The sequence below is a fragment of the Myxine glutinosa genome, chromosome 1 (genome assembly GCF_964187855.1).
Source record: "Myxine glutinosa chromosome 1, kmMyxGlut1.1, whole genome shotgun sequence".
In the NCBI taxonomy this organism is placed as follows: Eukaryota; Metazoa; Chordata; class Myxini; order Myxiniformes; family Myxinidae; genus Myxine; species Myxine glutinosa.
The window spans coordinates 112,279,680-112,295,218 of NC_136261.1; the positions used below are offsets into that span (position 1 = coordinate 112,279,680).

General features: G+C 45.3%; 1 protein-coding gene across 6 annotated transcripts in view; it reads left to right on the forward strand.

Moving 5' to 3' along the window:
- SIRT7 (sirtuin 7) overlaps positions 1–15,539 on the forward strand; it is a 97,295-nt gene that overhangs the window by 31,737 nt on the left and 50,019 nt on the right. For all 6 annotated transcript variants that reach the window (XM_078776271.1, XM_078776256.1, XM_078776251.1 and 3 more), the window contains one exon: positions 1–60. This exon is cut by the window's left edge and continues 78 nt beyond it. In XM_078776271.1, coding sequence (XP_078632397.1) covers positions 1–60 — 60 coding nt within the window. The remainder of the gene's footprint in view (positions 61–15,539) is intronic.

Here is a 15,539-nt window from a genome sequence, read left to right on the forward strand (position 1 = left end):
GTGAACTCAGAGGAAGTCCGGTCTGCTCGTCGTGATGCTGTCCGGCAAAAGATAGAAGAGGTTTGGCCACTGTCCTGAATACCATCTGCACATCACATATGCACAGTGGGAAAGGGAAAGGCTTGATAAAAATTTGGTGAAAGGAAGAAACTAAAGGTGGATGGAGTGAGTGAATCATGTGAGGAGAAGGGATCTTGTTTGAAATTTGGAGATGGACCTCAACATTTGTATCTCATCACAAAAATCACAAACATTGGCCATCTGTTAAAGAATATCGGGAACATTCCTAATTCAGAAGTACTGCAGCAATCTCATGGAACAATATTATGTGGAAAATAGTAATAATTATGTTACCTGCAAGACACCTTTCTATCCCCTGTCTTGGATCTGTGCATATTTGCATCTATATATGTTACTAGACCAGCACTCAGTAGAGAGTATACCTCCGCCAGACTGAACAGTTTATGTTTTGTATCCACTGATAGGCCAGATCTGGATTCGGACCTGAACCCAAATCTAATCGGCTTGTTCTTGTCACCTAACCAACTCGTCCACCAAGTTTAGTCATAATATACTGCCATCAAACTTCACATATGGTCCACGTTACATGCACGAGAGGCAGTAAGATGAAATGACATACGTACGTAAGTTTGGTTGGCCGGATCTATTTATCACATTTACTTGCAACCCAAAATGAAAGGAAATTGTTGAAAATCTTCTTCCAAGACAGTAATCTCATGATCGCCCAGAGCTCACTGCCCGTGTCTTCAGGTTGAAACTCAAGTGGCTCAAAGACCAACTACGGTAATTCAAAAGCACATCTTTTTAAAAACTTCAGTGTGATCTACACTCAATTGAGTTTCAAAAACGAGGCCTCCCACATGCTCACATATTGGTTTGGCTCTCCATTGTAAGATTCGCCCCGATGATATTGATTCGGTGATCTCTGCAGAAATTCCAGATCTAAATGAGGACCCAAAACGGTTTGAAACTTGCATTAGCTTGAACTAGCATTAGATACAGCACGGAGTCAAAAGAGACTGTCAGAACAAGCCTTTCGATCTCATGAGCAGGTCCAGAATAAGCCTTGAAAGTCAGTGGGAAGTGGGAAGGAAGGGTGTTGGTAGTGATGGCACTTGGAATGTCCATTCAGCATTCACATTTTCCGTCACTGGGAATGGGTACTTTTGCTTGTATATGTATATATCCCCCTTTTCCCTTTGTGCATATAATATTGTCGTGTCGCCTGTGATTAAGATCACGGGCGGCAGATAGCCGAACAGTTTTAACTCCGAGGCGGTCAAGCTGAAAATTGGCGGTCAGTCCGTCGTGCGCGGGCGAAGGAAACCAGTGTGCTTACCTGCATGGATGAAAGCCACGGGGTTTATTCCTCGAATCCACAAACACAGAAACAAGACAAGGAAAATCAACAATACAACAATGAAAAATGCCACAATAAGAAATTTAAAGAAATAAAGGTAAGACAATACAAATGAATGCTGAGGTAAGTAAAACTATAAAACTATAAGTAAAACTATAAATCTAACTCGAAGGACCCTCCAAGCTGACACAAATACGGACAAGGGGAAAGATAAAAGAAAAATAAATGTTCTTAGTCGGCCAACACTCAGCCTCAACGAGGACTTTTGGATGCTTGTTGCGACAACGTTGAACGGGTCCAGTCGGTCGGCGAAAGGACAGAGTGTCGACGAGTCCGGCGCCAGTCAACCACGCAATCACCCCGAGTCACGAAGCAGCAGCAAGACGTCCTCCTCTCTCTCACTCTTCACCAGAAAGCACAGCGTGGCCACAGCTCCCTGGCACAAAGGCTCCGAAATTCGCTCGACCAGCGGCCACGGGCACGAAGCAGCCGTCTGCCGGCGCAACCAGGACAAAAAAGAGAAAGAGAGAGAGAGATTTTTCTTCTCCACCAGCCCGAACTGCTTGCTCTGACGTCACACCTGGCCAATCACTGAGCTCCATCATCCCATGTCTCCACGACCAATGATGAAGCTCGGAGCGCGGCCTGTCTGTTACGATCCCTTCAAGGCGGAGTTTAGTCTCTTTGGGAATGTTCGGATTACGTTGGCCGTGGTGGGGCGGGGTTTAGCCCAATTGTGAATGTGCTGGATTTCCGTCGGCACCATGTCGGTGTTGTTGGTTATTGCAGCTGATTTTTGATGGCCAGCCGTGTGAACGTAAAAACGTAGGGGATTGATCACAGGGGGAAGCACACACTGGGGAAATTATCCTTAAACCCTACCTAGCTAACATAGCTCCACCCCTCATGTGAAGACACGTAAACAACCTTAAGCTCACAGTTTCCCTGCTTATTTACATCGAAATGTCTCCTAGGCATCCACGGTCCATGCCAATACTACACAACCCTATTTCCACTATGGTGTGTCATCGCCTACCCCCACAAATGTAACAATATACTTGTGGGGAATGCTTGCAGATTGCAGGCAGATAAATATATTAAATGAAAAATGAGAGCAGTATGTGCACTTTTTAAAAAATGTGTAAGAGCTAACATTAATGACAAAAAACAAACAGACACATACGACGAAATAAAGGGAGAGGGAGACAAGATCGGGAGAGAGGGGGAAGCACACAAGTACAACATTTGAGAGCAGGGACATTGGGAGAGGGAGGTGGAGGGCTTGGGGTGAGGAGGCGTGGGAAGGGGGCTGGGGGGTGGGAGAGGTAAAAAAAACACATGGACACTGCAAGGACTTCCAGGAAAGAAGTCGGTATTTCAGAAAAGTGGATCTGGGGTGAATTAACAGGGGTAGAAAAGATTAAGGTTTTGGATGGGGGAAGATAAGAGATGGTGGTGAACAGCTGTTTTAAAGACCTGGAGGGATGAGAGGGATTGAAGAGAGTGAGGGAGTTTGTACCAGAGGCGGGAGAAAAGAGGAATGAAAGAGTGAAGGTGAGCAGAGAGATTTTGGCAGTTTCACCAGAAGAGGGTTGCAGGCAGATCTTGTGCGACCTGTAGGAGTACTTGGGGTACAGAGCACAGACAGGGCTGGGGGGGGCTAGGCCAGAGAGGAGTCGGTGGAAGACAGAAATACCACCAACCTGCTTGCGGTGAGTAAGTGAAAGGCCCTCACAATCGGCTTCATCACGGGAGATTCCAATGATTCTGAAAGCTTTGGTTTCAACAGCGTGAAGCCGAGCGAGGTGTGAGGCAGGAGCACCAGCCCAGAGAGGAGAGCAGTATTCCATTGAGCTGTGGTTGAAAGCCTTGTATGTGGTGAGGAGCTCAGGTGTGCAAAGGAAGGACTTCGCATGATGGAGAATGCCCAGTCGGCGAAAGGCTTTGGAGGCCAGCTTGGAAATGTGTTTTTCCCAGGAAAGATCATGGCAGATTGTGAGACCCAAAAAGCTTTAGTGACAGAACTTCTTGGAGAGGATTGTTGAGAAAGTAGATGGGAGGGTTGTCCAGACGGTTGTTTCGTAAAGACATAGTGAGAGTGTGAGATTTCTCAGGATTGAAAGACATGTTCCACTTGTTTGACCAGTCTGTAATTTTGACCAGGTCTGCAGAGAATGAGAAGGCTTCGGACTGCCGATCTGAGGGATGAGGTATGGAGCGGCAGAGAGTGGAGTCATCAGCAAAGAGATAGAGAGGATTTTCCAGAGAGTCGTAGAGATCATTGATGAAGACCAGAAAAAGCACAGGGCCCAGAACATTGCCTTGGGGAACTCCAGCCTGAACAGGAAGGTGAGATGAGAGAAACCCATTCAGGGCCACACGTTGACTACGACTAGAGAGGAAGTCCGCAAACCATGCACGGAGATTTCCATGGATACCATAGGAGGAGAGTTTGGTGAGCAGAGCGGAGTGCCAGATCGTATCGAAGGCACATGATATATCAAGGGAGACGGCACTAATTTCCTGTTTGACATTGAGGACCTCCATCCATTGTTGAGACAGCAGAAGCAGCATTTCCAGAGTGGAGTGACCTGGTCTGAATCCAAATTGATGATCAGAGATCAAGCCATTGGAGAATAGGAAGGATTTGATATCCGAAGCAATGATAGATTCCGTGACTTTGCTGATGATTGGGAGCCCGCTGATTGGTCTGTAGTTGCAAGGATCTGTTTTTGCACCTTTTTGTGTACAGCGGTAATGTTGGCTGATTTCCAAGCTGAAGGCAGATGACCTTGAGCAAAAGAGAGGGTGAAAGAGCGGCGGAGCAGGATTTTAGGACCCGTGGGCTGATGCCGTCAGGTCTATTTGCAGAATCAGAGTCGAGGATTGACAGAAACTTCTCCACCTTTTCAGGAGAGAAGGACACAGAGTCCAGGAGCAGCTGGGTACGACTGGGCACGGTGGGTACAGAGAGAGACGGTGGGTACAGAGAGAGGTGGGTTTGGAACACAAGATTTTGAGGCAAACACAGAGTTGAGGCATTCAGCTTTTTCACGTGCGGAGTCAGCTGTGTAGCCGTTTGAGGTAAGGGAGGGGATGGAGGGGAAACAAACACCAGAAACAGATTTGACAAGTCGCCACCAGGATTTGGAAGAGGTTGACAGGTTGGAGAGTTGTCTTGAGAGTAGAGTTGACTCTTGAGAGTTGAGAGTAGAGTTTCTACTTGAGAGTAGAAACTCTTGAGAGTTTGAGAGTTCACTCTTTATTTATGCACTGTCCTGTCCCGTACAGCATAACATTCATTTTTCATGCTTTTAATACTTTTGATGCAAAGTTATAAAGAAAGAGCTCATTCTAATCACTAATTGTTGATTTACTTGAGGTATTTAGCTGTTTTTAGAAAGCAAGCACAATGCGCTTTTAAAACAGTCAAAGGAGACCAGACTTTATAGATTAGAAAGGAAGCAATTACAAGTGATTCCTACGTCTGTCTCTGATCTATGATGTGCTTAAGTATTGATATGTTTTAAACATTGCTGATTACTAAGTAGCCCCTGTAATTAGCAATTTGTTAATTACTAAGTAGTCATAGTAATGATAGCACACCTGAAATATTGCATATTTCATTGGATTGCATTTTGGGTCACATGACTTGCCAATTTGATTAAGGTAATTATGAATACTAGGACGTGCCCGTACGTGGGTGCCCGTTCCTTGCCAAAAAAAAAAAAAAAAATGTCTTCGCCCATGCATGCATGGGCGTGCCCATGGGCCCATGGGCGTGCCCGTAAGTGCGTGATGTGACCGTACAATGAATGTATCGTCCCGACGCCGCAGCTCGGATGGCGCTGCAGTTAATCGGGCCTGTATCGGCAGAGTTATTATAACCGTGTACTACAATCGATCGTACCTTACAGCGTCTGCTCGCCACGTTCAGCATCAGTACGTCGTCACTATGACTATCCGTAAGTCCGGAAGTGACGTCCTCATTTGACTGTCCGGAAGGTCGCATATCGCAGTTACGATGAATCGCAAATTAGTTTTAATTAGTTTTAAAACATAGTTTAACGCCAACATAGCGCCAACATAGTTTGCCAACGTGAAATAAATGAATACGCTCTCAAATGTGCCGTCCGAGGCAGAGTCTGTTCGCCACGTTCGGCACACGTGATAGCTCGCTGCTCTCTGATTGGTTGAATCGTTTTTTGGACATAGCTCGGTAACTACTTCTCCGATTAATATGAAACCTTGAAAAGGCACATCCTCAGGTCCCCAGCAATATATCTGGCAAGTTTCAAGTATATCGGACCCGTGGTTGTCGAGAAACAGCGGTCACAGACACACACACATACACACATACACACACACATACACACAGAGATTACTGGAATTATAGATAGACTAGGACGTGCCCGTACGTGGGTGCCCGTACGTGCGTGCAAAAAAGCATGCGTGCAAACAACAACAACAAAAAAAAACTTTGAAACCACGTGGCAGTAACGACCACAGAACCCCCCCCCTCTATTTACATGAAATGGTTTGGTCCATTCGCAACGACCACAGAACCCCCCCCCCCCCCCCCCACCCTCTATTTACATGAAATGGTTTGGTCCAAAGCGAACGGCTTGCGGAGTTTGGTAAAGAAATCGCCATAGCTCGGTAACTACTTCTCCGATTAATATGAAACCTTGAAAAGGCACATCCTCGGGTCCCCAGCAATATACCTGGCAAGTTTCAAGTATATCGGACCGGTAGTTGTCGAGAAACAGCGGTCACAGACAAACACACACACACACACACACACACAGAGATTAGTGGAATTATAGATAGATGTAACATTTTTAAAGTTTTTTTTTGCCTTGCATATTAATGTAACCTAGTGTTCTTGAATATAAAGTTCTCACAATCCACATTATCAAATATGTAAAGCTTATTACGGCATAGCTCATAGGGCAAAGCCGTCGAGAACAGTGTTTGTCCTTCCGTATTTATTTATTTATGTATGTGTGTATGTATATCCCCTCAAACGTATACCAATCAGAGCTGAGCATCTGGTCACATGACATGGTGATGTGATTACATCTGATGTCATTATGGCGGTATGGCGGCTGACTCCGCACACCGCCATTTTGATTCCAATTTCGTTCAGGCCAAACATATCATCGAACCTGCCATATATCACAATCGCCATGCTCTACCTTTACGTTTTTCATTCAGTGTGAAACACAAACAAACTGATTGTTAAAATCACTATCATATATCGAAAGCATCGGTGTTATGGGTCTTCCAACGACACAGTACTTATAGGCCTTGGGCTTCATGCCTTCCTGGCTCACCTACAGGCCACTTCGAACAAATTAGCCCAGGTTTCTTAATACAGTAGTATTGTTTTCGTAATAATAATAATAGCGTTAATACTAATATAAATATAGTAAATATAATCGTAACACTGCAATCCCTTTGTCGTTATTGCAAAGTTTCTTGATTGACGCGGTGCATGGTAGGTTCATTGTTGACTCGAAACATAGATTAAACTGATACCGGGATTAGCTGGTATAGTGTGTGTGTGAATGAATGAATGAATGATCGTTTTAAGGCCATTTTCCCCGCTAGAGCGGGGGTTAGCCTTGCGGGCCCCATGACAATCATGGTTCCCTGTTTGAGGCAATGTTTTTATGGCCGGATGCCCTTCCTGACGCCAACCCTTTTTGCCGCCTTTAACGACAAACAGGGAATTACCAGTGAACTGGTACTCAATTAGCCGACCTCGGAAGGATGACAGGCTGAGTCAACCCCCCTGGCGTTAATTCAGCAATCGACCGGGATTCGAACCCAGGATCCTGGGATCCTAAGCCGGCACCCTAGCCACTAGCCCAACACCAGGGATCAGCCTATCAGCTTCAATATGGATTCATAATGACTGTCCAGACACCATGAGCTCCCTGTATTGCACGGTTCGTTGCTGGGGTTCTGCCTCTGAGGCATACGTGGTTCTGCAGGGACCGACCCTCTGATGGTCTCCGTGCTGGTGACTTCTTCAACTTCTTGTTGAAGGACCCTCCATCCCATGCCAGCATGGACTGCATGCCCCTATTTGTGGATGTGGCGGTTTTTGTGATGTTCGGGCTCATGACCTTTCGGGCCACTCTTGCAGTGGCCGGGAGGTTTCTGGCGGTGGGTTTCATCGGCGGGGGTTTGAGCAAGGATCGTGATGGAAGAATGCCTGAAAACTTGCGAGTCGTGAGTGGTGCCATATTCTTGGCTCTGCATTTTGCCTTCGTGCCCATGCTGTCCTTGAGCTGCTGGCTAGATGGGAACTGCCCTGGATTTCAACGGATTAGGCTTCTGGCTGCACACCTGGCTCGATGTTGCACACCTGGCTCTCTGTTGCACACCTGGCTCTCCGCTGCACACCTGGCTCTCCACTGTGCACCTGGCTCTACTTTGCACACCTGGCTCTCCGTTGCATACCTGGCTCTCCGTTGCATACCTGGCTCTCCGTTGCTTACCTGGCTCTCCATTGCGCAGCTGGCTCTATGTTGCACACCTGGCTCTCTGTTGCACACCTGGCTCTCCGCTACGCACCTGGTTCTCCACTGCGCACCTGGCTCTCCTTTGCACACCTGGCTCTCCGTTGCATACCTGGCTCTCCGTTGTGCAGCTGGCTCTCCGTTGCACACCTGGCTCTCCGTTGCGTACCTGGCTCTCCGTGGTGCAGCTGGCTCTGCATTGCACACCTGGCTCCGTGTTGCATGCTTCTTGGTCTTGTTGGTGAATGTTTTGGCCAGTGTGAGAAATCGTCCTTTGAGGACAGTGAATTGTGAAGGTACCCGTGCCAAACTTACTGCATCAGAGAACGACCTTGTCCAAGACGATTACAAACCTTTCATTTCCGAGGGGTTTGTGTCACTAGATGGGGAATTAACTAACCAGAGACCTGTTAGGGTATTGAGGGACACGGGAACACATCAATCTTTGATGCTCGAAGGCATTTTGCCATTGTCAGAAAAAACTGCAATGGGGCTAGTGTCCTCTTACAGGGGGTTGGTGGCTTCGATAAAGCTCCTTTTCATGTGATCCATTTAAAGTCTGAGTTGGTGTCAGGACCAGTCACCATAGGTTTACAAGCTACTCTTCCTGTGGAGGGAATTTCTTTTATTATCGGGAATTGTTTGGCTGGTGGTCGAGTTTCAGGTAATCCAATGTTGGTTGAAAAGCCCAGTATGGAAAATAACACAGCACAGTTAGAGCAGGAGATTCCGGGTATCTTTCCATCATGTGCAGTGACTCGTGCTATGGGTAGGAAGCGCTCTGAAGAGAATGAGAAGGAAGGTGATGTGGATTTGGGTTCCATAGAGATAGTGGAGGAAAGGTCTGGGAGACACGGTAGGAAAGGGAGTGACACCAAGGAACCTAATGATAAGGTTTCATCTGGACCAAAGGATAAAAGGGAGTGTCCGTCGGTGACATCTGGGAACGAGGCTGAACAAACAGTGCTTGTCCGAAAGAGACTTGTTGAAGAGCAACACAGAGATTCTGAACTCCGGAGTCTGATTGGTAAAGCCATTACCGAGGAAGAGGCTATGAAGGTACCTGTTGGTTATTTCATGAAAGGGAAAATACTTCTGAGAAAATGGAGACCATCGGAGGTACCAGTGAATGACGAGTGGAAAGTCCATCACCAAATTGTAGTGCCACAACCGTACCAGAAGGAGATATTGAGTTTGGCACATGAGACCTTTGGCCGAGCACCTTGGAGTGAACAAGATGTGCGAAAGAATTCTGGCACATTTTTTCTGGCCAGGATTGCGACGTGATGTGGTGGAATTCTGTAAATCTTGTCATTCTTGTCAGCTGGTAGGCAAACCTAATCAGAAACCCCCTTCAGCACCTTTAAAACCGATTCCAGCTTTTGAAGAACCATTCAGCCAGGTCATTATTGATTGTGTAGGTCCTTTACCTAAAACTAAGGCTGGACCTCAGTATATGCTGACCATCATGTGCGCTTCCACTTGGTTCCCAGAAGCGGTGCCTTTTAGAAAAATTACTGCGACAGTTATTGTGAAGGTCTTGATTAAATTTTTCATCCTGGTTGGCCTACCTAAAGCCATTCAGTCTGATCAGGGTTCCAACTTCATGTCAAAGCTTTTTCAGCAGGTTGGGAGTGAAGCAAGTGAGGTCAAGTAATTACCACCCCGAGAGCCAAGGGGTCTTGGAAAGGTTTCACCAGACATTAAAGAATATGATCAGAACTTACTGCTTTGAATGTGATAAGGATTCGGACAGGGAATAACCTTATTGCTGTTTGCTATGAGGGAATCTGTTCAGGAGACGTTGGGATTCAGTCCTTTTGAACTTGTCTTTGGACAAGCAATTTGAGGACCGTTGAAACTGGTGAAGGAACAGTGGCTACAGGAGAGTCACAGTCAACTGTGTTAGAGTATGTGACTACTGTTAGGCACAGATTGGCTAAGGCCTGCAAAGTAGCGAGAGGAAACTTGAAAGTAGCACAGGACAAAATGAAAGTGAGACATGACAAGACTTCTCAGATAAGAAATTTCAGTCCTGAGGTCCGAGTGCTAGTGTTGCTTCCAGTTACAGGTCAGCTGCTACAGGCTAGGTATTTTGGTCCCTATGCCATCGAAAGGAGGGTCAATGAAACGGCTTATGTGGTAACAACTCCCGACCGACAGAAAAAGCGGCAGCTGTGTCACGTTAACCGACTTAAGAAATATTATGAGAGGAAGCCTGTGGAAAAAATGGCCCCTGTCTCTCCTGTCGTACTTGTAGTCGGTGTGCAAGAGAATCCACAGTTTGAGGCCAGTGTGACGTTTGATAGCATTGATGACCAGGCTTGCCCCAGATTGACGAACACTGAAGTGTTAAGGAACCTAGACCAGAAATTAGGTCATTTGACGAGGGAACAACATGGACAATTATCCAACCTAATTTCGGAGTTTGCACATTTGTTCACAGATGTACCTGGTCGTACTGACCTGGTATATCATGATATTGATGTAGGGGAGGCCACTCCCGTAAAACAACACCCCTACTGGATGAAACCCTGTTAAGATGGAATATCTCCAGCAGGAGGTTCATCCAGATTGAATTAACCTTGAGGGTTCCTGTGCATTGTTTGGCATTGTTGTTGCTTACGGGACTTGATCAGCCATAGTTTTGATTTGTAGTTTTATGGGTGTGAGTATTACTTTTGGTTGTTAAAGATACTTTTTGTATGGAAAGAAAGTTTTCACCATGTTCAAACTTTCTTCCTTGAAGGTGGGGAGTGTTACGGATTCGTCACTTCCCCTTTGTTGTTATTATATACTTGTAGGATTTTTAGTTCAGGTAATATTGTTGTTAAGATTTCTGTGTGAAATGGAGATGACTTTAGTAAAAGGTAAAAAGAAATGTTTGTGGAGAAAAACGGAAAACGCGGCAAAGAAACCAGAAGAGGAGGAAGGAAAAAAAATCGGCGGGGAGAAAGAGACAGCCGTGGGTCGCATCGAGGCTGCAAGTGGACTTCCTCGATGTTGGTCGCGAATGAATTGAGGCTTCCCGTGAAAGGGATTGCCTGCGGCTTCGTCCCATATTGCGATTGCAATTAAACCTGCATCTCAGGTTTTGGTACCGAGCATGAACTATTGTTGGTGGGAAATCAAGGGCCTTCATTTCAGGCCAATCCGCCATTTTTCCTTGAAGAGGCCGTCCACCTGGTGCATCTTGTTTTATCGTTGGGATTCCCACACCGACATCTTTGTGTTGATCGCCGTTGGTTTTCCATAGCAGCTTAATTCCCATACCGACCTCTCACCTCGTAACTCCTCGTCCGCAGCCGCGCCGATACCTGCCTGTTGTTCTTGCGTGTTCTGCACGACTTCGACCTTCGCCCAGCGTGGGGATTCATGCACGGACTTTGGGATTGTTACATTCCACTCACGTATGGTGTATCGTGAGTTTATTGCTTTGAGAGCATTGGGGAATGATGATACCATCATATGTATTGTTCATGAAATGCAAATGATATTTTCATGGTACTTTTGTTAAGAGTGTTATTAATGTGTGCGTGAGAGTTCTTAATATAATTACTTATTTTGTTCTACACAATTGCATTGGTGTGGTTTTACCATGGTTTATTAGAACACTCAAAATAACAAATCTTTCTGCCACGTTCCCTCTCGAGACTCTGAGGGGCACCACAACCGGAGTTTGGGGAGGTAACACGTAACATCTACCAAAATTGATTGTTTTGATCTACTTTATTATTTTGATATTTTAAATTGCAATACTTTATATTGCCTTTCACACTTTCCTTCTGGCCTTTTTGAGTTGAAATAATTTCATATTGGTTTATGCATTTTATAACTTGCATCTTATATTATTATTGTAACTTATTATTGTAATCAAAATGCAGTATTTGTAAATTGACTGTAATTCAGTGTAATTCAGCTGCGAAAGTTTTTTTGGAATAAATCAATTATCTATATAATAATAGCGTAAGGACTCGACTTTGTTATCCCTTTTATGCCGCACCCAGTGACCCGATGCCCACGGCACTAATGGATTTACGATCTATGAACCGCGCTCTTTGTTTATCACCTACAGCCATACTCGAAAAATCTGAATTAGCCGACGTTGGGGCCCAAAAGCATCCGATTAACTGCCGATACGACGCCATCTTACGACGCCATCGTATTGGCGTCTGCTGGGCGAAGGCGAAGCGAGCCGTCCGCTGATTGGACAGTCGAGTGGTGTGAACCAAATGGTCTTTTTATTCCCTTGAACATTTTAAATTAGGATATACAGTGGTACCTCGGCTTACGAGTTTAATCCGTTCCGTGACGGAGCTCGTAAGCCAAATCGCTCGTAAGTCAAAGCAAATTTTCCCATTCAAATGCATTGAAATGCTATTAATCCGTTCCAGCCTCAAAAAAAAAACACCAATTTTTTTTGTTAGGTGCTTTTAAATAACAAAAATGTACTTTATAAATAACAAATAATGTATAAACAAGCACGACCTCGTATATACTGTACATAATACAAGAGAATGTAAAGAAATAAACTGGTTTTATTAAGCAGAGGAGAAGAGCATGCCAGGTGAGGTGTGCGTGTTGTCGACTTGGCGAGGCAGTACGATCGTACTCCTTCTACGATATGTACGATTTTGAAGCAGAAGGAGTCCATAAAGGCTATAACGCCAGCCAAGGGCGTTACGATTATTTCAAAGCTCCGGACCTCTATCCATGAAGATATGGAGAAGTTGTTGTTTGTGTGGTTGAAGGAGAAGCAGCTCGCAGGAGATACCGTGACCGAGAGCATCATGTGTTTGAAAAGATTGAAACTCGGATATCGAGCACGGACCACGAGGTGTTTTTTCTTTTTTCTTAATCTCGGTTTCAGTGAACTTTTGCTCTGTGCTCACGTGTACTGTACCTGTACCTGTAATGGTACGTCAGAGGATGGCACCTGTTGTCATCATATTAAGTGCAAGATGTTCTGCATCGTAAGTTGGTACACCGTGGTCTTTCGGCGGTGTTTAAGCCGGCCGTCTTGGCTTCTGTCACCATTGGCATTGAGTCTTTCGATGTAGGTAGGTCGTTGTGTGCCGGTGCCTTGGCCGAATTCCTTCATTGCTGCATTGTTAGCTCACCTGGTTTTTTATACCACATCTTTGGTTATCGGACCAGCGAATGACGTCATCTCCAAAGTATGGCTTATTCTCACTTGTCTTGGACGATCTTCTACTTCTAGCCTTCCACCGTGCATTTGGTGTCCACTGTACTTACTGTACAGTGCCTGGTAAAATTGATGTAATGGGTTTTTGACCGTCAACGCCATGAACCGCTAACACTCAAAAGCCCATTTATCGCGCCTTATAAAGCAAAACGCAAACCGAAAGCCATGCCTCTCAAGCGAGGCGTGCTTCCGTGGTCACGTGATCCACAGGTGTAGCTCATTATACCCGCACGCGCGACACGCTTTGGCGGTCACGTGACCAGCCACTCTGGAGGCGGGGATCCCCGCCGATGACGTCACCGGCTGGAGCAAGGAGATTCCTCGCTCATGTATTTCGACGATTGCGTGTTTTATATCCAAGCAGAGATGCTTTCACGGCAAGATAACCACGTGACCGGAACCGGAAGCCACAACCGGAAAATTCAAAAAAATAAATTTTTTGAGCTCGTACATCGGATCTCGGCTCGTATCCCAAAGCAACAAACCGCCCGAGCGACGGCTCGTATCCCGAAAAACTCGTACGTTGGGGCACTCGTAAGCCGAGGTACCACTGTATAAGGAAACGTCTTTATCGTCATTTTAATAAAGTTAAATGGAGTGACGTTGCGATACTCGGGGTGCGTTGCATAAATCCTCGTAACTCAGAGAGGTATAGCAGGTGGCGAGACGTAAGGAAGCTTTAAGATAACGAGCTGAAACAGACGAACGATATGTCAATCTCTTTCTTCACCGAACGGAAATAAAAGTATGAGAGCGGGAAGGCATGGCCTGAGCACTTCGAACAGAGAGGACTGATTGGACTTAACTTAAAGAGAAAAAATTGGAGCTTAACGGAAGAAGAAGATCCCATGAGCGCTCCCCTATGCCATCCATAATGGTACACTCTATCCATACACCACATCCTCCCTTCCGTGGATGTTCCACGGGTTTCGGCTAGTTAATATTATTATATTATTATTATTATAATACTGCAGTATTGTTTTCGTAATAATAATAATAGCGTTAATCCTAATAATATAATAAATATAATCATAACACTGCAATCCCTTTGTCGTTATTGCAATGTTTCAAGATTGAAGCGGTGTATGGTTGGTTCATTGTTGACTCGAAAGATAGAATAAACCAGTGTCTCAATGCAAAAAAAAAAAATACTTACATTATTTGATAACTGGTATCTCCACCCAAGTCATACTGTCCTCTTCAACTGAAGTATCAAACAAGCCCGGCTACGCCGATGTTAGACTTTCGGTCTTGTATTTATTATGTCTGCACGTAGGATGCACCCGAGTATTTGCTTGCAGTGTGCAAGCATGCTCTATTGCTCTACTCTACTATATAAGAGAGCCGTTTGTCTCTGTGTGTCACCATTTTTCTCAGAGATGGCTGAACGGATCTTAGTCAAACTTTCAGAGGTTCATCAGTGAGTGCCTGGGAGTGTTTTAGGCAAAAAAAGAAAAAAGGGAAAAAAAAATTTGAAACAACAAAATTCGTTTTTGGGATTTAAAAAAAATTGCTCTGTAGTGCCTAAGCCTTTTTGATTAATGACAGTTAGTTATATACAAGTACACATTCGCATAAATAAATACAAAACAATTATCAGACATTTGAACACAAATATAATTAATCAAACAATTCCGGAAGTGGTAGAAGTTGATGGCAAGGCTTCCTCTTCCTGAATGTCATCATACTTAACTCAGAAATGTGATCAATGGTACATTCACCACCATATATTCAACGAAAAGGTAAAACGATGATTTGACATTTGTGATGCATTCTGATTTTTATGTAATTGCTTTTCCATTATATTTGCCGTCATTTCAAATATGTTAGTTTCTTTTTCGTTTGAGCAATGCCGGGTAGTCCAGCTATAAACGCTTATATACTTTACTCGGAGTACAAATACAAATACAACTTTGTCTGGGGGGTGGCCTAGGCTATGTGGCCACGGCCTCATGCAGGGGTGTGGGGGACCGAGAATACAAATACAACTTTGTCTGGGGAGTAGCATAGCATTTACGACCGAGAATACAAATACAACTTTGTCTGGGGGGAATTCATAGGCTGTGGCTACGGCCTCATGCAGGGGTGTGGGGGACCGGGACGTAAGGGGCGTAAATTCTCGATGTAAATGTGTACCGTGTAGCGCCACCTGGTGATGGTGGCAGAGGGTATTACAACAATTTCCTTTTTTACCTGGGCAACACTGAGGTCAAAGCACTCTTTGCACGGGCAAATGTTATGTCCTTCCCTTCCCCCACCCCCCTTCCCCCAAAACTAAGGGGCCTGTCAAAGTGCCCCCCCCCCCACCCCAAAAAGATGTATATGTAGTATCTCTTTCCCCTCCCTTTCTCCTCACCTCTCTCTCCCCTCCCCCTTCCACTTTCCCCACTCCCTTACTCACCCCTCCCTCCTGCCTCCCCCT